The sequence below is a fragment of the Poromitra crassiceps genome (genome assembly GCF_964638095.1).
Source record: "Poromitra crassiceps genome assembly, chromosome: 15".
Taxonomy (NCBI): Eukaryota; Metazoa; Chordata; class Actinopteri; order Beryciformes; family Melamphaidae; genus Poromitra; species Poromitra crassiceps.
The window spans coordinates 18,882,647-18,905,168 of NC_139634.1; the positions used below are offsets into that span (position 1 = coordinate 18,882,647).

At 46.7% G+C, this 22,522-nt stretch overlaps 1 protein-coding gene across 1 annotated transcript in view; it reads left to right on the forward strand.

Moving 5' to 3' along the window:
- Positions 1–22,522, forward strand: part of LOC310790097 (putative E3 ubiquitin-protein ligase MID2) — a gene marked incomplete at its 5' end in the record, with an annotated part of 70,564 nt that overhangs the window by 27,856 nt on the left and 20,186 nt on the right. The window contains one exon of the mRNA XM_083651790.1: positions 15,819–15,980. Coding sequence (XP_083507916.1) covers positions 15,819–15,980 — 162 coding nt within the window. The remainder of the gene's footprint in view (positions 1–15,818; positions 15,981–22,522) is intronic.

The following is a 22,522-nucleotide window of genomic DNA, read 5'->3' on the forward strand; positions in this document are numbered from 1 at the left end:
ACACACATGTCACACACACGCACACGTCACACACACGCACACGCACACGTCACACGCACGCACGCACAAACACACACACACACACACACACACACACACACGCTTACAAAGGTATGCCCCACATTCCACTGGCACACACCATGGAAAATGGTATATATTAATATTTCATCAAAGATAATACATAAAGACATAAAGTATTATTGTTTTAATTATTACCTCCGCCAAGGAGCTGATGTTTTGGGTGCCATGTCTGTTTGTCTTTTTGCCAGCAGGATTACAGAAAAACGATTGGGCCGATTTTCATGAAACGTTGAATGTGGAAGGCTGTAGCATGGGCCAAGGGAGAACACATTACATTTTGGAGCCGATCCAATCCGACTCGAAATTTGCATATCATAGCAGAATGGACTTAATTAAAGCAATAATCCATGACATTCGCATATGAATATACTTGTTTTGCTTTCTCCATCAACACACACAAACGCGCACACGCGCGTGTGCATACACACACACACACATAAATACAAACACACACATAAATACACACACAAACAAACACACACACACACACACACGCACACACGCACACGCATATGTACCAATATGGGGAGTATTGAGAAAGGCCAAATTTATTATTATTAGTATTAGTCACTATCATCACACATGCACATGCACACACACGCGCACGCACACACACATGCACACACGCACACACAAACACACACATCATAAACAGTGTTTCCCCTATACAGTATGCATTCAGCAGCGGCATGTTTAAAGAAAAACAAAATCCCTTTAGAAACTGACGTTATATTATTTTGCACGACAGACGCTTCACATCCAGGTCATTTCACACACCTGTGAGTAAAGCATATAAATAAGAAACTTTACACTTACCTGATAATGTCAGCACAATAGATAGGTGGGCAGTGGTGGCCCAACGGTTAGAGAAGCGAGCTTGTCACCGGAAGGTCGTCGGTTCAATCCCCGGGACCGGCAGGATAAATCTGGCTGGGGAAAGTGAAAAGGCAGTGCTTGTCCCTCCCTCATTACCAGCACTGAGGTGCCCTTGAGCAAGGCCCTTAACCCCAACTGCTCCAGTGGAGCTGCTCAGTGGCCAGCAGATCAGACTGTGGTTGTACTGGTCAGCTTCCAGAATGTGAATGTGTGTGTGAATGTGAACAGGGCACTCCTGAAAAAGAGAGCATTGCTCTCAGTGAGACTCCCCCTGTATAAATAAAAATAAATAAATGTGTACTATAGGAATACTATACTGTAGGAGTATCATAGGAATAATAGGTCCCTATTGCCAAATCCCATTTTATTGGCTGTATCTCTCCTAGGCAGGCCAGGACTTGGCAGGGCGCGCTTTTCAAGTGAAATCATTTTTTGCACGCTGCTACAACTCCATTCTAGGGGAAACACTGAAAGATCAACTTTATTCTGGTGTCATCTTGTGCACACACACACACACACACACACACACACACACACACACACACACACACATCCGTTCTAACCTTCAGTTACAATGGGAAATAAAGTGGAACAGTACAATAGTTGCAGCATTCCTCCGACGTGGAGTATATTTGATATAAACTGTGTTGTATAACCTAGATTTCCTGTCCGGCTTTAGCTTTGTTATCCTCCATCCTCGTATTTATAGATACATGGAGCGGAGCTATCAAGATGGCTTGTTGTAAAAATAGGACATTTACTGTATGTCAGGAGGGGGTGCTTCAAACGGCTTCATACAGTACTTCTTTTTATTGTATTTATTTTTTGTTTTCTTTATGCTGAGTGCCAGAATGTTGTGCAGGGAGGAAGGAAGAGAATGTTGTCCAGGGAGGAAGGAGGAGAATGTTGTCCAGGGAGGAAGGAGGAGAATGTTGTCCAGGGAGGAAGGAAGAGAATGTTGTGCAGGGAGGAAGGAGGAGAATGTTGTCCAGGGAGGAAGGAGGAGAATGTTGTCCAGGGAGGAAGGAGGAGAATGTTGTCCAGAGAGGAAGGAGGAGAATGTTGTCCAGGGAGGAAGGAGGAGAATGTTGTCCAGGGAGGAAGGAGGAGAATGTTGTCCAGGGAGGAAGGAGGAGAATGTTGTCCAGGGAGGAAGGAGGAGAATGTTGTCCAGAGAGGAAGGAGGAGAATGTTGTCCAGGGAGGAAGGAGGAGAATGTTGTCCAGGGAGGAAGGAGGAGAATGTTGTCCAGGGAGGAAGGAGGAGAATGTTGTCCAGGGAGGAAGGAGGAGAATGTTGTCCAGGGAGGAAGGAGGAGAATGTTGTCCAGGGAGGAAGGAGGAGAATGTTGTCCAGGGAGGAAGGAGGAGAATGTTGTCCAGAGAGGAAGGAGGAGAATGTTGTGCAGGGAGGAAGGAGGAGAATGTTGTCCAGGGAGGAAGGAAGAGAATGTTGTGCAGGGAGGAAGGAGGAGAATGTTGTCCAGAGAGGAAGGAAGAGAATGTTGTGCAGGGAGGAAGGAGGAGAATGTTGTCCAGGGAGGAAGGAGGAGAATGTTGTCCAGGGAGGAAGGAGGAGAATGTTGTCCAGGGAGGAAGGAGGAGAATGTTGTCCAGGGAGGAAGGAGGAGAATGTTGTCCAGAGAGGAAGGAGGAGAATGTTGTCCAGGGAGGAAGGAGGAGAATGTTGTCCAGGGAGGAAGGAGGAGAATGTTGTCCAGGGAGGAAGGAGGAGAATGTTGTCCAGAGAGGAAGGAGGAGAATGTTGTCCAGGGAGGAAGGAGGAGAATGTTGTCCAGGGAGGAAGGAGGAGAATGTTGTCCAGAGAGGAAGGAGGAGAATGTTGTCCAGGGAGGAAGGAGGAGAATGTTGTCCAGGGAGGAAGGAGGAGAATGTTGTCCAGGGAGGAAGGAGGAGAATGTTGTCCAGAGAGGAAGGAGGAGAATGTTGTCCAGGGAGGAAGGAGGAGAATGTTGTCCAGAGAGGAAGGAGGAGAATGTTGTCCAGGGAGGAAGGAGGAGAATGTTGTCCAGGGAGGAAGGAGGAGAATGTTGTCCAGGGAGGAAGGAGGAGAATGTTGTCCAGGGAGGAAGGAGGAGAATGTTGTCCAGAGAGGAAGGAGGAGAATGTTGTCCAGGGAGGAAGGAGGAGAATGTTGTCCAGGGAGGAAGGAGGAGAATGTTGTCCAGGGAGGAAGGAGGAGAATGTTGTCCAGAGAGGAAGGAGGAGAATGTTGTCCAGGGAGGAAGGAGGAGAATGTTGTCCAGAGAGGAAGGAGGAGAATGTTGTCCAGGGAGGAAGGAGGAGAATGTTGTCCAGGGAGGAAGGAGGAGAATGTTGTCCAGGGAGGAAGGAGGAGAATGTTGTCCAGAGAGGAAGGAGGAGAATGTTGTCCAGGGAGGAAGGAGGAGAATGTTGTCCAGAGAGGAAGGAGGAGAATGTTGTCCAGGGAGGAAGGAGGAGAATGTTGTCCAGGGAGGAAGGAGGAGAATGTTGTCCAGAGAGGAAGGAGGAGAATGTTGTCCAGGGAGGAAGGAGGAGAATGTTGTCCAGGGAGGAAGGAGGAGAATGTTGTCCAGGGAGGAAGGAGGAGAATGTTGTCCAGAGAGGAAGGAGGAGAATGTTGTCCAGGGAGGAAGGAGGAGAATGTTGTCCAGAGAGGAAGGAGGAGAATGTTGTCCAGGGAGGAAGGAGGAGAATGTTGTCCAGGGAGGAAGGAGGAGAATGTTGTCCAGAGAGGAAGGAGGAGAATGTTGTCCAGGGAGGAAGGAGGAGAATGTTGTCCAGGGAGGAAGGAGGAGAATGTTGTCCAGGGAGGAAGGAGGAGAATGTTGTCCAGAGAGGAAGGAGGAGAATGTTGTCCAGGGAGGAAGGAGCAGATTGTTGTCCAGGGAGGAAGGAGGAGAATGTTGTCCAGGGAGGAAGGAGGAGAATGTTGTCCAGGGAGGAAGGAGCAGAATGTTGTCCAGGGAGGAAGGAGGAGAATCAGTGTTTCCCACAGGATTTTGTGAATTTGTGGTGGGGGACCGCAGACCCCCTAGGGGGGTGCGGGGGCATGCCCCCCCGGCTGATTTTTTTAAACATTTTAAAGTAAAATGCATGAATTTGGTGTACTTTGAGAAAGCTTAAGAGCTAAATTAAAAGGCTAGATCTATGAAGAACATGTCATCATTACTGTGCTGTGGGTTTACAATGACAAACTAAATTTCTCCCTATAGGTCAGGGATACTCAACTTGCTTTGCCACTTTCGTGAAATGATAGAAGGCGAGGGGCCAGTTAACTCATTGAGTGCCAATGACGACTTTAGTCGTCAATTCAAATAGTGACGTAGAGTGCCAAAGACGACTAAAGTCGTCAATTGCGTTTTTTGACGGGGGGATGTCGATCTAAGCCTCTTACATCGCCTCTTACAATATGGGAGCTATTGAATGTGTCTAACCTATTTTACAGAACCCTTAGGTGGCGACAGTGCTCTCCAGATAACAGAAAGGCAAGGAAAAAACAAAGAAGAAGTCGTTGAGGAAACGGAAATCGCATCGCATCCGTATGCATCGATATGCATGAAGCATAACGTTACTGTAGCTGTGCCTGCAGCAGCCAATCTGCTCCCACAATTGAGCCGCTCCGTGTCCGTTGTGACAGCACATCCGCATGATCAGCCGTGGAGTTGTTATTATTCTCAACTGGAAGCATGGTTGCCAGTGACAAACACGCGGAACGCTGTAAAAAAGCTGGATGTCGCGCACCCTTCACTGTGCACAGCAAACTCAGCAGAGAGCCACCAGAGACACTCCCATACGGAGGAGGAGTGTGCAGTTGAGGCGGGGGGGGGCACGCAGAGCAGCACACAACACCCAGACAGACCCAGACAGCAGGACAGGATTGGCAAACGCAAGCCAGAATATCCGATGCCCACCAGCAGCAAATCAAGACCAGCAAGAAGCTGCAACCAGCAGCGCACGCAGGGGCCAGCGCTGCTGGTTGCAGCTAAAAAATATTATTCTGCCAAACAAAATTCCCTGGCCTTCACTGTTTTATTGAAGGAAATTATTTTTGAGGTGTGACTACATTAGAAAATATTAGCTTCAGAGTCAGTGATGTGCTTGAAATGTTTAATTTCACAAAAGGCTCATTATCTCAGCTTCTAGAAAAAAATTGCTGTTTTTGGTTAAATCAAGCTATCTTCTCCGGCTCATAACTAAAGAACGGAAAATGGGATCAATAAACTTCTTTTTGCAGATGATAGAAGAGAGTCTCATCGTTCTTTGTGCGTGTTCAGTGTTTACATAGTAATATCACACAATATTCTGTGGGCCTCGAGAAATCACTGAAAACGCTCTGAAACTCTGGCACTGGGAGCGTCCGTTCTCCAAAAGTGGCTGGCACTCAATGAGTTAATAAACAAACAATATACATTTTTCTGTAGCGGATTGTAGGTTTTTGGGGTGTCAGCCGGGGTTTAGGCTGACAGTGTTGTGCACACCGGATAGTTAGTTAAGTTAGTTAGGTTAAGTACATACATAAGTGCCTGGGTAGCGAGCAGATGGCGGTATTTGACAATTTAGCAGCTAAATCATAGATTATTGAAAGATATTCCATATTCCAGACTGAAATGCTATAACAGAAGTATTGGCCAGAATGACATGAACATTTATTGGACACTTATTCAGCGGATATCTTGCATGTTGCGTTCAGGTGCACTGTAAAAAAAAAAAAAATTTTTTTTTTTTTTTTTTTGGTCAACATCTTATTGTGGCGGTCAGAATATTATTGTGGCGGCCCGCCACAAATTCCTTTATGTATGGGAAACACTGAGAATATTGTCCAGGGAGGAAGGAGGAGAATGTTGTCCAGGGAGGAAGGAGGAGAATGTTGTCCAGAGAGGAAGGAGGAGAATGTTGTCCAGGGAGGAAGGAGAAGAATGTTGTCCAGGGAGGAAGGAGGAGAATGTTGTCCAAGGAGGAAGGAGGAGAATGTTGTCCAGGGAGGAAGGAGGAGAATGTTGTGCAGGGAGGAAGGAGGAGAATGTTGTCCAGGGAGGAAGGAGGAGAATGTTGTCCAGGGAGGAAGGAGGAGAATGTTGTGCAGGGAGGAAGGAGGAGAATGTTGTGCAGGGAGGAAGGAGGAGAATGTTGTCCAGGGAGGAAGGAGGAGAATGTTGTGCAGGGAGGAAGGAGGAGAATGTTGTCCAAGGAGGAAGGAGGAGAATGTTGTCCAGGGAGGAAGGAGGAGAATGTTGTCCAGGGAGGAAGGAGGAGAATGTTGTCCAGGGAGGAAGGAGGAGAATGTTGTCCAAGGAGGAAGGAGGAGAATGTTGTCCAGGGAGGAAGGAGGAGAATGTTGTCCAGGGAGGAAGGAGGAGAATGTTGTGCAGGGAGGAAGGAGGAGAATGTTGTCCAGGGAGGAAGGAGGAGAATGTTGTCCAAGGAGGAAGGAGGAGAATGTTGTCCAGGGAGGAAGGAGGAGAATGTTGTGCAGGGAGGAAGGAGGAGAATGTTGTCCAGGGAGGAAGGAGGAGAATGTTGTCCAGGGAGGAAGGAGGAGAATGTTGTGCAGGGAGGAAGGAGGATAATGTTGTCCAGGGAGGAAGGAGGAGAATGTTGTCCAGGGAGGAAGGAGGAGAATGTTGTCCAGAGAGGAAGGAGGAGAATGTTGTCCAGGGAGGAAGGAGGAGAATGTTGTGCAGGGAGGAAGGAGGAGAATGTTGTCCAGGGAGGAAGGAGGAGAATGTTGTCCAAGGAGGAAGGAGGAGAATGTTGTCCAGGGAGGAAGGAGGAGAATGTTGTGCAGGGAGGAAGGAGGAGAATGTTGTCCAGGGAGGAAGGAGGAGAATGTTGTCCAGGGAGGAAGGAGGAGAATGTTGTGCAGGGAGGAAGGAGGATAATGTTGTCCAGGGAGGAAGGAGGAGAATGTTGTCCAGGGAGGAAGGAGGAGAATGTTGTCCAGAGAGGAAGGAGGAGAATGTTGTCCAGGGAGGAAGGAGGAGAATGTTGTCCAGGGAGGAAGGAGGAGAATGTTGTCCAGGGAGGAAGGAGGAGAATGTTGTCCAGGGAGGAAGGAGGAGAATGTTGTCCAGGGAGGAAGGAGGAGAATGTTGTGCAGGGAGGAAGGAGGAGAATGTTGTCCAGGGAGGAAGGAGGAGAATGTTGTCCAAGGAGGAAGGAGGAGAATGTTGTCCAGGGAGGAAGGAGGAGAATGTTGTGCAGGGAGGAAGGAGGAGAATGTTGTCCAGGGAGGAAGGAGGAGAATGTTGTCCAGGGAGGAAGGAGGAGAATGTTGTGCAGGGAGGAAGGAGGATAATGTTGTCCAGGGAGGAAGGAGGAGAATGTTGTCCAGGGAGGAAGGAGGAGAATGTTGTCCAGAGAGGAAGGAGGAGAATGTTGTCCAGGGAGGAAGGAGGAGAATGTTGTCCAGGGAGGAAGGAGGAGAATGTTGTCCAGGGAGGAAGGAGGAGAATGTTGTCCAGGGAGGAAGGAGGAGAATGTTGTCCAGGGAGGAAGGAGGAGAATGTTGTCCAGGGAGGAAGGAGGAGAATGTTGTCCAGGGAGGAAGGAGGAGAATGTTGTCCAGGGAGGAAGGAGGAGAATGTTGTGCAGGGAGGAAGGAGGATAATGTTGTCCAGGGAGGAAGGAGGAGAATGTTGTCCAGGGAGGAAGGAGGAGAATGTTGTCCAGAGAGGAAGGAGGAGAATGTTGTCCAGGGAGGAAGGAGGAGAATGTTGTCCAGGGAGGAAGGAGGAGAATGTTGTCCAGGGAGGAAGGAGGATAATGTTGTCCAGGGAGGAAGGAGGAGAATGTTGTCCAGGGAGGAAGGAGGAGAATGTTGTCCAGGGAGGAAGGAGGAGAATGTTGTCCAGGGAGGAAGGAGGAGAATGTTGTCCAGGGAGGAAGGAGGAGAATGTTGTGCAGGGAGGAAGGAGGAGAAGAATGTGAAATCACTGCCATTCTACTTTCAACCGGCTCCATTCCTCTCCTCGAGATAATTTCTTTTTTTGTCAGGGTGATATGAGTTTACCTGACGCTGCCAGACGGGGGCGGTATAAGTGTCAAGGTTTTCACTTTTCAGATGTGCTTTTTCTGAGGCTGCGTTTGAAGGCGTCTGTTTTGGATCTGCTAGCAGAGAGCTGAGGCTGCCAAAAGTTTTGCCACCTCTCATTTGTGGCTCCGTGCCTACAGTACCAGTGCTTCCGTCGTTGCTGCACTGTATGGAGCTGCTATCATAGTGCAATTTTTAACGGACTATCCTGAGTCCAGATTTAGATTGAGATACTCTACTGTATGTGTCGATTCAGCTTTTATCTGTATAATTTCTTAGTAAAACAATTCGAGGGAGAAGATGTTGTACTAATGTTCAGGAAAACTTTTTTTGTCTTGTCTTGTCTTGCCATAAAAAAACTGCAGTCTTTTGTGGAAAATAGAAACAGTTGGTGTTTGTGATATTGATAGTTTATCAATTACTGTAATTGTCTGGCACTCAAAATTTAGCAGTGTCCTATCGATAAATGTGTCTGCGTTTTTGTTTTGTTTTTATCGCTCTATGTAGAACAACTTAAAAGTTATAGTGGATGGACACAGAAAAATTGTAGATGTAATAATTCTTTTATTTTATTAAAGTCACTGGCCAGGGGAGCCAGGATTCTAGTTTTAAAATACATGCTACAGCATGCGCTGGGACGCGTCATCAGTGATGTTAGCTGGGGTCGTAAGGTGTTTCGGGTCTCTCAACATCATGCACCCTCGCCCAGTAGACCCAGCTGAGGCCGATTAAGACCCCGACCCGCGTCCCAGAAGCAGCCGCTCACGGATCAGCCTTCTTACTCTGTCTGCAACGTTGCCCGCGGAAGGGTTGATCACGCCCAATCCGCTGCAATAGAGTTAGTGCTACACCGCAGTGTTGTAATCATTATTATTATTATTATTATTATTATTATTATTATTATTATTATTAATAATAATAATAATCTCACTACTATAATACGGCAGGCGGGTGCTCCGCTTGGCACAGCACAATCGCTCAACTGCGCATGTGAAGCCAAGCCAGCGTGCGAGGCACAGGCGAGCGAGCACAGCAGGCGAGGCATGCTAGAAATGACCTCACGAAGCGTGCAATATTTCTAGTTTTATTTAAGTTCCATACTGTAGTTGGACCAAGTGGGTATGAAAGAGTGGATACCTGTACATGACGATACTCTTAGAAAGACCTGTATGCTTCCTTGTCTGAAGCCCTTACAGTGGACTCTACAGTCCAGTCCGTTTTGCTGTACTTCACACACACTTCATACATAGAGAGGAGAGGACATTGTGGAGGAGGAGGTGAGGGATGGGAGAACCAGGTGAAGAACAGAGTGGATAATGGCTGCAGAGGAGAGTGGGAAATTGCTCCTCACTGACATGATCTCAGCATCTCTCCCTCTAACTACTCACTGACATGGTACCTCCCTCTAACTCTAACATCATCTCTCCCTCTAACTACTCACTGACATGGTACCTCCCTCTAACTCTAACATCATCTCTCCCTCTAACTACTCACTGACATGGTACCTCCCTCTAACTCTAACATCATCTCTCCCTCTAACTACTCACTGACATGGTACCTCCCTCTAACTCTAACATCATCTCTCCCTCTAACTACTCACTGACATGGTACCTCTCTCTAACTCTAACATCATCTCTCCCTCTAACTACTCACTGACATGGTACCTCCCTCTAACTCTAACATCATCTCTCCCTCTAACTACTCACTGACATGGTACCTCCATCTAACTCTAACATCATCTCTCCCTCTAACTACTCACTGACATGGTACCTCCCTCTAACTCTAACATCATCTCTCCCTCTAACTACTCACTGACATGGTACCTCCCTCTAACTCTAACATCATCTCTCCCTCTAACTACTCACTGACATGGTACCTCCCTCTAACTCTATCATCATCTCTCCCTCTAACTACTCACTGACATGGTACCTCCCTCTAACTCTAACATCATCTCTCCCTCTAACTACTCACTGACATGGTACCTCCCTCTAACTCTAACATCATCTCTCCCTCTAACTACTCACTGACATGGTACCTCCCTCTAACTCTATCATCATCTCTCCCTCTAACTACTCACTGACATGGTACCTCCCTCTAACTCTAACATCATCTCTCCCTCTAACTACTCACTGACATGGTACCTCCCTCTAACTCTAACATCATCTCTCCCTCTAACTACTCACTGACATGGTACCTCCCTCTAACTCTAACATCATCTCTCCCTCTAACTACTCACTGACATGGTACCTACCTCTAACTCTAACATCATCTCTCCCTCTAACTACAGCAGGATACATTTCAGCCACGATAAACCGAGTGACTCAAACATATTGGCGGTGCGCTGCCTCGGCCTCCTCAGAGACAGAGAGACAGAGAGAGAAACCCATTTAGCCTGGCACGCCACTCCACTTTCTACCATTGCTTTTTTTTGGAGTGGCTAAACACTCCCACTTGAGCGCCATGGTCTCCATCTGTATCTCTATCTGTGGCCTTGGTCCTCCCATGAGGAGAGGGCAAAGTGTGTGTGTGTGTGTGTGTGTGTGTGTGTGTGTGTGTGTGTGTGTGTGTGTGTGTGTTGGGGGGGGGGGCCCTGCCAACCGTGCCTGTGCAGGATCATCCGGGCATAGCAGCAGAAAATAGAATCTGCCAGCGAGACCAGATCGCATGGGGAAATATAAGCGATGTCAAACGGGCCAAATATCAGCGCAACAGTCACCTTGTTCTGTAAACGGGTGGCTGGCTGCACAGATGTGATGGATAGTTAACGTTCTGTCCTCTCAATTCATAGCTTTTGTTATACGATGTTGATGCCCGCAGGGTTGATTGAGCAACACCACAAACCAAAGTGAATGATGGTGATGCAGAGAGAGAGAGAGAGAGAGAGAGAGAGAGAGAGAGAGAGAGAGAGAGAGAGAGAGAGAGAGAGAGAGGGGATTGAAACAGAATAGCAGTGTCATTAAATTCAAGAGTGATTAATTGATCCAGCAAGCGAAATATATGCGATTTCCATTTGAAGTAGCTCTGCGTCGACTCTCTCTACAGCTCTAGCTTGACATCAGACAGTATCGCTGATATAAACACTGTTTATGCAGGCTCGTTAATCTAACGCCGTGCCCTATAATAGCTTCATCAATAACTGCATCAATAGCACAACACAAGCAGATAATGACGGCCTTAAATGATATGTCACTTTTCGCTGATCCTAATTTAATCCAGCAGTGAAATTGATCCAAGTGTTACTTTTCAGCGCAAAAGCGTTTCCACTTCTGATAGATGCCTAGAGGATATTATGCATTTAGAACACAGTTCTTTTAGAAATAGAATCGTTACATAAACCAAATGGGAAGCTTAAAGTAACCCGCGCGGAACCCGAGCTGCCAGGCATGAAGTCAATGCAAGTTGTGCAACTCTTCCATGTCTCTGGAAGCCTTGTCACCAGGTTAGCAATACCTGTTCCCTCTGACTCTTAACTGTATTTCATGTGTATTCATAAGCACTGGCCTGTGGTGAGCTATTAAGGTGATTGCCACAAAAGAAAGGCAGATTCCACAGTCGGCATTGGGACCCGCCGAGTGTTTGGTAAAATCGCTCTCTCTCTATCTTGGCAGGGTCTCTCTTTCTCTTGGCAGGATTGCTCCCTGTAGCCTGATTTACTGTATCTATTAACAGGGAAGCACACACACACACACACGCACACACACACACACACACACACACACACACACACACACACACACACACACACACACACACACACACACACACACACACACCCTCACCACCAGTGACTGTGTTGCATCATCAAAGACTGACCCTCTTACACGTTTTGTCTCTTTGCCCCTCTCATCTGTCTGTAGCAGTCTGAGGTAGACACAGACACACACACACACACACACACACACACACACACACACACACACACACAAGTCTGTCTGGATGCAACCCGCTCCATTTCCTCTCTCCTTGCCATTTCTATCTGTGCTCCTCTCTGAAACGACACATTGACTTAATCTCTAATCCACTCGGCTTCTTTGAAGTCACACAGCGAGCCCAAGCAGCAGGGTCGGTGTCAGAAAGAGCCCTTTGAAGTCACACAGCGAGCCCAAGCAGCAGGGCCGGTGTCAGAAAGAGCCTCTCTCAATAGCACAAGTAGCCACAGCATAATGCTAATGTGATCTCGTCAAAAGGGAGAGGTGGTGTGGAGATCAAAAGCATGAAGAAATGGAAGGCGACATGGAGTCCTTCTCCCTCGTCTCTTTCCGAGTCGCTCTTTGAGAAGCTGCAAGAAGCTGCTGCAAAATGCAACAAACGACAGGTTGAACCCAATGGAAAAGTAGCCTACCATTCCAGAAGTGCAACTTATGGAGAAAGTGACTCACAAAATAAGGAATATGGAAGGCGTGTTTGAGAAAAGGTGGACTTTAGATACACACACAGTTCTCTTGACAGTACACGGTCCTGTAAAGAGCAGTACTTGTACTGTAAAGAGCAGGAGGATTTCACTTGCCTTTTGTGAGCTACTATAAAGGCCAGTAGGATTCTGGGGTCGATCCTGGATGCACACTTGCAATCGCATTTGCTTTGCATCTCTGGGCACGAGACGGATCGCGCGCACGCAAGGTGTGAAGGTGGGTGTCTCTCTCTCTCTCTCTCTCTCTCTCTCTCTCTCTCTTTCTCCCTCTCTCTCTTTCTGTTCCCTTTCTCCGGGAGAAGCTCGTCGCGGTCGGCACATACGGGAAATACTTTTTTGCGAACCCCCCTCCCTTCATTCATACTTCAAAACGCCTCACTTTTAAAAGGCCTTATTTGCGTCCCGTGAAGTATTTATATTTACAAGCTGCTGTTACTTATGCATGCTGTTGCCATCTCACTCAATAATTCATAGCCTCTCAGGGACAGGAATGGCCCTGAGAGCTCTCTCGCTTTCACTTTCTGTTCTTCACTTGTTGTTGTTTTTCCCAGCCTAGTGACAACTCTGCAGGGAGCAAAGATGAGAGAGTGAAAAGAGCTGTCATCCCACTTTTGACTGTATCCACCGTAACCTTCATTGTAGTGTGACTAAACAAGATGCTTAGTTTGTTTTGTCAGGTGTCTATTTTCATATTTTCTTGATTTTCGGGGAGTGGGTGAGGCGAAGGCACAAGGCTTGCGTTTGAAGATTGACATTCAGGTTTTGTCAGTGGAACTCTCACTCATGAAAGCAGCTATCACTGTCAAGGTTATGAGGTTCCATTTGCTGTGTGGTTCGTCATGTCAAGCATAGCGTTAATCACTCCCAGAGTTAAAGGGGGGCGACAGATCCAACTAGGGCCTCAAGTAACATTGAAGTGTGTGTGCAGGCTCATGAGCTCCGGATCAGTCAGAAAACATCATTTTTTTAGTTTCGTTAAACAATGCTTGCTGGATAAAATAGTGATAAAAAAGGATAACGGCGATACTAATGTTATGCAGATTTTGTGAGTTGGATCAGAACCCTAACCCTGACCGGATACTAATGTTATGCAGATTTTATGAGCCGGATCAGAACCCTAACCCTGACCGACACACATCCCCCCAGCAGCTCCCCCTACACACCCCTTGAACCCAGACTCTCTACGACCATCCTATCCCTATAGCCACGGCCCCTTTAGCCTAGCCCCAGCCCCTCGCTTGCCCCCAATCGGATTGGATCTACACCTAAATGTAATGGGTTCTTCCTTGGCCCATGCTGCACCCTTCTTCTTCAAGCTTCCACCAAGTTTCATGAAAATGGGCCCAGTAGTTTTTCTCTAATCCTGCTAAGAAACAGAAACAAATGGGACCAAAAATTGAACCTCCTTGGCAGAGGTAATTCATCGCAGCTATTTGATGCTACAGCATGTCAGGAGAAAGATAATCCTCTCCTCTGGCCTGAGCTGAGAGTTTCACTTTTATCCCCAACAAAGCTTAGGTTTAGAAGCAGGTAACCCAGCCGTCACTGAACCTCCCTGTAAGCTTAGGTTTAGAAGCAGGTAACCCAGCCGTCGGTAAACCTCCCTGTAAGCTTAGGTTTAGAAGCAGGTAACCCAGCCGTCGGTAAACCTCCCTGTAAGCTTAGGTTTAGAAGCAGGTAACCCAGTCATCACTAAACCTCCCTGTAAGCTTAGGTTTAGAAGCAGGTAACCCAGCCGTCACTAAACCTCCCTGTAAGTTTAGGTTTAGAAGCAGGTAACCCAGTCGTCACTAAACCTCCCTGTAAGCTTAGGTTCAGAAGCAGGTAACCCAGCCGTCACTAAACCTCCCTGTAAGAGCTTAGGCTTAGCAGGTAACCCAGCCGTCACTAAACCTCCCTGTAAGTTTAGGTTTAGAAGCAGGTAACCCAGTCGTCACTAAACCTCCCTGTAAGCTTAGGTTTAGAAGCAGGTAACCCAGCCATCACTAAACCTCCCTGTAAGCTTAGGTTTAGAAGCAGGTAACCCAGCCGTCACTAAACCTCCCTGTAAGCTTAGGTTTAGAAGCAGGTAACCCAGCCGTCACTAAACCTCCCTGTAAGCTTAGGTTTAGAAGCAGGTAACCCAGCCGTCACTAAACCTCCCTGTAAGAGCTTAGGCTTAGCAGGTAACCCAGCTGTCAGTAAACCACCTTGTAAGGCTTACAGTGTAAGCGCTCATTCTCTTGGATGCAAGCAGACGGTGTCATGTTAGCACTGCCTGTGTTTCCATACATTTGACTGATATCAGTGCCTATCGCACTCCTTCGCCCTCAGGCGCTCACTCTAAGATGCTCCCTAGTGCTTGTGGGTAAATGCCATGCTCCTAATAGGTAGTAGAGCTTAGTGAGCACGTTCTGCCCCAGGCCAACATGACATGATAAGCCTGATGGAAAGGTAGTGGGATGGATCGGTACGCACTGTATGCATCAATGTTGCATGAGGGCTAGGGGGAGTGGTTCTCCACGTGAGGTCCGGGGACCACCAGGGGTCCTTGAGGGAGTTCCAGGGGGTCCCCAGCAAATTGATGAATTGTTAAATGTCACCCTTATTTTATTTACAAGAAATTAACACAACTACAGTAGAGAATGGAGAAGAATAACTGTTTTGATCATAGTTTCACTGTTATATCTCTACCTACAATACAGACAATCATGAAATTCTGGATAAAATCATATGTAATTCAAAGAAATCTCAGATTTGGGGCCGAGATACATCTCATACAAAGGGGGTCTCTGGCCCTAATCTGGACTAAACTAGAGGGTGCTCGATATGAAAAGGGTTGAGGATCACTGGTCTAGGGCTCCCTGTGTTCCTGATGCTGTGAGGAATCACCTGTGTTTGTGAAAGATTCAAACAAAACACACGTCGGATATTGTGGATTGTTTTTGCCCTTTCTGATGTTAGATAACTGGGCGTTTTGTCAACCCATCCAAGATGGCGCTCTGCGTTTTTTTTCCTTCTTGTTTTGTGTGTTAACTCGGTCTTTGTAACTCCCGACACACTATATTTTGTACTTAATAAATTGTGATTGTTTTTCTGTATTGCTTTGTCTTCTATTGTTGATGTGACCGCTGCTGCGCTGTATAACTGCACTAAGTCAAATTCCTTGTTTGTAATCTGATTACTTACTGTGGCTATTAAAGTGAATCTTGAATCTTGAAAAAGAAATGTAAGTAGCACTGACTGTAGCACTGCTTCCCCCAAAACACTCATCCAAGACATGTCTGCCTACGAATGCATCAACACACCTTACAGTAGTTACACCCCCTTCTGTTCTGTGTGTGTGTGTGTGTGTGTGTGTGTGTGTGTGTGTGTGTGTGTGTGTGTGTGTGTGTGTGTGCGTGTGCGTGCGTGCGTGCGTGCGTGCCTCCCCCAGGTTTATACAACTCTGCGGACAGCTGGATGATCGTGCCTAACATCAAGCAGAACCACTACACGGTGCACGGCCTGCAGAGTGGAACCCGCTACATCTTCTTTGTCAAGGCCATCAACCAGGCAGGCAGCCGCAACAGTGAGCCGGCCCGCCTCAAAACCAACAGTGAGTACTTCATGAAAGTTCTGCGCGCCTTTCTCAGTGTGCTTCACAGACCTTTCTCAGTGTGCTTCACAGACCTTCTCAGTGTGCTTCACATACCTTTCTCAGTGTGCTTCACAGACCTTTCTCAGTGTGCTTCACATACCTTTCTCAGTGTGCTTCACAGACCTTTCTCAGTGTGCTTCACATACCTTTCTCAGTGTGCTTCACAGACCTTTCTCAGTGTGCTTCACAGACCTTTCTCAGTGTGCTTCACAGACCTTTCTCAGTGTGCTTCACAGACCTTTCTCTGTGTGCTTCACAGACCTTTCTCAGTGTGCTTCACATACCTTTCTCAGTGTGCTTCACAGACCTTTCTCAGTGTGCTTCACAGACCTTTCTCAGTGTGCTTCACAGACCTTTCTCAGTGTGCTTCACAGACCTTTCTCAGTGTGCTTCACAGACCTTTCTCAGTGTGCTTCACATACCTTTCTCAGTGTGCTTCACATACCTTTCTCAGTGTGCTTCACAGACCTTTCTCAGTGTGCTTCACAGACCTTTCTCAGTGTGCTTCACAGACCTTTTGGATGTTGAACATGATATTCATGCCATTTCAAAGTCAAACAGCGGGCCGTATCGAATCAGCAACTGATTCGACAGTAGCCATCGTTCAGAAGAAAGAGGAGAAAATCCAAGCATAACGCGCCATAATGACTTGTGATTTCAGTACGGCCACAAATGTTAGGGCTTTAGCCACTGTGGTAAACTCTGGGCCGTCCCCCTCCTAACAGAGGCTTTGAGTTGGGATATGTCTGCGGAGTAGCGTTGCATGAAAGTGCATCAGATTGACTGCAGTGAATCCCAGTTTATAAGCGTTCAGACCAGGCATGTGATTACATGTAGTAACATTCTCCTATCAATTATTTAGTTTGACCCCTCATGCTTTTGTTCACACCTGGTGCTTAAAGGAGGACTAACCCCCTAGATATGTATCAGAACAGGGATTTGAAAATACCTATGGAAAAAACCAAGAAATGACATATGCTCTTGTCTATACTAAACTCTTTGGCTGTGTTCAAGTCAAGATTTTTTTACGGAAATTGACGCCATTACAGTTTGCCTACCGCCTCAAAAATAATTTTTTTGAGAGGGGCAATATCTTTATAAATATCAACAACTAGCCAACGCTGGTGGCATGTATGGAAAGAGTGTTGCTCAAAATGGTTGAAAGTTATATCAATTTGGTAATTCAGTGGCGAACTAGAAATTTAATTATTTTTCTGCATGTATCTCTATGGCAGCGTGTCAAACTACGTTACGAGAGCAAAGTGACATGGGCTCGTTACAGCAGCACACCGCACAATAGGATAAACCCCCCGCTCTGGGGTAACACAATGCAAGATTTCTCCACGTCATTCCCTCGTACAACTAGCGATAAACCGCGCAATGAAATCCGTTTTTAATTTGCGTTTTGGGGCTTTTCGTGATTCTTGTTAAAAGTTACTGCAGCGCAGGGCAGTGTCAGACCTCCATGTGAAGAGCTCCGCCCGCGCGTCCCCGCTGCCTGGAGCACACAGCAGCTCGTGCTCGCGCTCTAAAAGGCAGGGTGCCTACGAGCTGCTGCCTGGCCGGCAGAAAGGGCTCCAGACTCGGTGTGATAATCCTGTAACAGCATTTGAGCTTATTCAGGTAAGATATTTATAATGTAATGACACATTCAGCGATAAACTGTCTACAATGAAGACATATGTCAAATATGACAACGTGGTGTTCAGTATTTTAACACATTCAGTGCCAGCGACGCCATATGGCGTCATTAGAAATTTACCGTACAGTGCCAGCGACGCCAAATGGCGTCATAACTCGATTTTTTTTTTTTGACGGGGGGGTGTCGATCTATGCCTCTTACATCGCCTCTTACAATATTCAGAGGTATTGAATGTGTCTAACCTATTTTACAGAACCCTTAGGTGGCGACAGCGCTCTCCAGATGAGAGAACGTGGAGTGAAACACACAGAAGAAGTCATTGGGGGGAAGGAAATCGCATCGCATCCGTCCGTATGCAGCGGCTTCATTGAAGCAACGTTTAGCTGTGCCCCTGCAGCAGCCAATCTGCTATCACAATTGAGCACCTCGATGTCCGCTGCAACAGCCTCCGTGTCCGCTGCAACACATGATCAGCCGTGGATTTGTTATTATTCTCAACTCGAAGCATGGGAGCTGGTACACGCGGCTGTAAAAAAGCAGGATCTAGCAGACTTTTTCAGTGCTGAGCACAGGCAGAGAAAACGAGAAAACAGCAGAGCAGAGAGACACTCCTCCCACAACGGGGGGGGAGGAGGAGGGGGGGAGGTGGGCACGCAGAGCCAAGTACACAACACAGACCCAGACAGCAGGACAGGGTTGGCAAACGCAAGCCAGAATATCCGATGCCCACCAGCAGCAAAAGATCAGCAAGAAGCTGCAACCAGCAGCGCATGCAGGCGCCAGCGCTGCTGGTTTCAGCTAAAAATATTATTCTTCCAAACAAAATTCCCTTGCCTTCACTGTTTTATTGAAGGAAATTATTTTTGAGGTGTGACTACATCAGAAAATTAGCTTCAGAGTCAGTGATGTGCTTGAAATGTTTAATTTCACAAAAGGCTCATTATCTCAGCTCGTAGAAAAAAAGCTCTTTTTTTCGTTCAATCAAGCTATCTTCTCCGGCTCATAACTAAAGAACGGAAAATGGGATCAATAAACTTTTTTTTGCAGGTGATAGAAGAGAGTCTCATCGTTATTTGTGCGTGTTCAGTGTTTACATAGTAATTATTAAAGAAATTATATGACTGTTTTAAAATGCATTGCGGCCTATGTGGCACAGCAAGCAACCTTTTGCCCAAGGGCCGTGGCACTGAAAGTGTTAAGAGCACAGGAGCTACTTGCTTGATCAAACGGTCAAACCCATTCCGCGCAGCAAAACACACACGAGTCAACGTGGAGGAGCACACACACACAGACACACCGAGAGAGCCCAGCTGCTGCTGCGCGCGCCCCCGGAGCTTGGCGCTAGTGCATGAGGTTTACAGTACGACTCTCTCCCGCCCGCTCCTGCCTGCCTGGGCTGGAGACAGTGCTTCCAACTCGGACTGATAATATATACATCATAATTCGAGCTTATCCAGGTAAGATATTAATAAAGTAGTGACACATTCAGCGGGAAACTAACTATAATTAAGACATGTGCCAACTTTGACGACGTTTGGTTCAGTATTTTAAGAGCAAACTTCAATAGGAATAGGCTTGGAGTTCTGAGGAGCCGAAAGGGTACAGGGGGGGTAGGGGAGTAATTATCTTGAAATCCCATAGTCTTTGGGAACACTGTGACGTCAGTGTGTTCCTAATATCCCATTCATTTGAGAAGAAAAAAAAGCAGTGTTCCACCCTTAGAGGGCGCTTATGCCAGATATGCTGCTGAAAAATGATACAAATGGTCAAATGGCAACAGTTTGGTGTCAAATGTGGAAATTTTGACCAGAATTCTTCACACATCACCCCCAAAGTCATATATATTGGTTAAAAGCTGAAAAAAAGTGTTTTGGGGGTTAGTTCTCCTTTAACATAAACAGAAGTGAAGCTTGAGGCAGGCTCAAGCTGAGCTGAAGCTTAACCGTTCACACAAGAAGCCTTCTCTTTTCCTCTCAGCGCCTCTCTCGGCGCGCCTTGAACCCGCCCACAACTCCACATCATGCCTGGCAGCTTCTTGCTTCAAGCGTCACGCTTGGAAAATAGGACTGAATCCTGAATGATTGGCACGCACGCGGCTGGTGTGAACGGCTTTGCCTGTTAACAAGGACACCGAAATTAAACTTGGGGGGTTCAGCGTAGGTTGAGCTTAGGTTGAGCGTTGCTTCGGCGTATGGTGTGTCAGGCTCACTGGGATATTCCAATTTTGAATTTGAAAACAGACATCAAACATCAGATGTCCTGTCAATGTCCTGGTTGTCACCGCATCACATCTCTCTCTCTCTCTCTCTCTCTCTCTCTCTCTCTCTCTCTCTCTCTCTCTCTCTCTCTCTCTCACTCACTCACTCACTCACACACACACACACACACACACACACACACACATTAGAAGAGAAGTGCTAACATGTTTTGGACTGCGGCGGCTTTCGTTGTATGTTGTACACGAATGTCAACTGGAGTATGATAATAGGTAGCATTATGTCCCCCATTTACCATTTACTTCTCCATCTGTCTGCTTCCTTGTATGCTGTTGACTCTCTCTTTCTCTCTCTCTCTCTCTCTCTCTCTCTCTCTCCCTCTCCCTCTCCCTCTCCCTCTCTCTCTCAGTCAGTCTCTCTTCCTGCGGTGATAAACCCTGAGCCTGGGTGTTTTGGCACAGAGGAAGGCCTCAGTGCCAAAACAGCCAGGCTGTGTTTGTTTTTATAGTCTGCATTTTTTTTAAGCTGGCAAATTACAAAACATTTAATTGAGCATCCCTTTGTGACGTTTGGAGCTAGCGCTCTGCATCAGACGTCTCACATGGGTTTGTCAGAGAAATAAAAAACTACTCTTTCTAGTATGCTACCTTCTTTTCATTCAGCACCTGCCTTAAAGGTTATTAGGATGTGTGCCAATTCAACTAGGTGAGTGCAGTGCGTGTGTGTGTGTGTGTGTGTGTGTGTGTGTGTGTGTGTGTGTGTGTGTGTGTGTGCGCACGCGCTTCCCACTCAGGAAACATTATGTTTAATTGACACTTTCTCATCATACTTTCATCTCTCTGTCTGTTTTCTCTCTGTTTGTCTCTAGAGTGTTAAAGACTTTTCTCTGCTTCAGTGTCTTCTCCTGGCCTTGAACTCTATCTGTTGTTCCTCTATAGCCACTTCTTAACATGCAGTGGAATCCGTATTATAACCTGCTCCTAGCCGGTTGGCCTGCATGTTAAACAACAATTAGCCGGCCTACGCGCACTCCCGCGAGTCCGTATCTTATTCACCTCGGCCGCCGGTGTAAGATCCACTTCCACGCAAGCGCAGCTGCTGTTAAACAGTGGCAGGTCATTATCCGCAGATCCGTCTGAGTGGGCGGGTGTGGCTCTTCGTGACTCACTTCACTTCACTTCACGTTCACTAGTTTATTAATTAATGAATCGTTCGGGCAATCGCTTATATCAACGAATTAAATGAGCAAACTCACGGTTTCCTCAAGTGCTGCAAACGGCTTTGAATTGTTTGGTAGAGCTAGGGATCTCAACGCGCTTCGGCTATGCAGGCAGGCAGGTCCGTGCATCACACCGAGGAGAGGAGACAGCTTACTGCTGCGCTGCTGATCCATGTCAGAAAAAGTGAGACATAGGCCTAGTGATCAATCAATCAAATGAATCGCGCTCATTTTTGGCACATTGCCACCCCTCGTTGTCGGAATGGACTCCGTTAAAACGGCATGTTTTTGAAGTCTCTTGATTTGTCGCTAACGTGTGAGGCAGCCATTTGAGGCAGACAGTGTTGTATGACTGTGCGTCCACACTGCGGAGAGGATAGGAGCTGACTGACTGATAGCCTATATCGAGACATATAGGCTAGGCCTAGCCTAACTTTTGATGGGAGAAATAAATTTAAAACTAGTCAGATATGACTTGAATGCCACTTGTAAAATAAATCACCCACAGTGATTGACGACGGTGCGACCACTATTTTGACTGCCTCATTTTTGGCACAATGCCAGGAATGGACCCTCAGAAAAAACGGCTCATATCCAGTTGTTTCTAAACAAAGACCCCTCATGTTTAAAAAGGTAAAACCTGAAAATATCCTGCTCTCTCTAGCCTGACATGATCCAGACTCCATGTTTAAAAGGCACTTATGTGTTTCTTCCCTTCTCTTGGCCTGCTTTCTTTACTATGGCATCTCATAATAACGATCATAATAAATAGAACACTTAAAATATGCCACCAATCCAATATACACTCAACAAGCACTTTATTAGGAACACCTTAACCAATTACTGGGTAGGTATCAACTTTCAGCTCAATGTCAACAAGGCAATGTTTTGTTGTTTTCCGTATCATTCTGTGTAAAGTCCCAGGAGATCAGCAGTTTCAGAAATAGTCAAAGCAGCCCGTCTGGCACCAACAGTCATGCCACGGTCAAAGTCAATGAGATCACATTTCCCCCAGTCTGATGTTTGATGTGAAGTGAAGCTGCTCACCTGTATCTGCATGATCTTATGCATCGCACTGCTGCCACGTGATTGGCTGAATACATAATTGCATGAATAAGCAGGTCTACAGGTGTTCCTAATAAAGTGCTCAGTGAGGGTATATATTAGCAAAACCAATGTCAACAAAACATATGCATGCAAAACATGCTCAAAAGTTTAACTAAAGAGCGAATGCACAGGATAACTAAAGCAACAACAAAACAAATACAGACTCTAGTTCAAGTAAAAGCTATGGCTAAAAAAGTGTATTTTAAAGGAGTTTTAAAGGACAATCACCTTTAGTCTTCAGCCTAAACTATGAAAGAACCTAAAGAGTGCTGGTCGACGATCTCTGTGCATGGAAGGGGTTAAAAAAGCTCAGAGA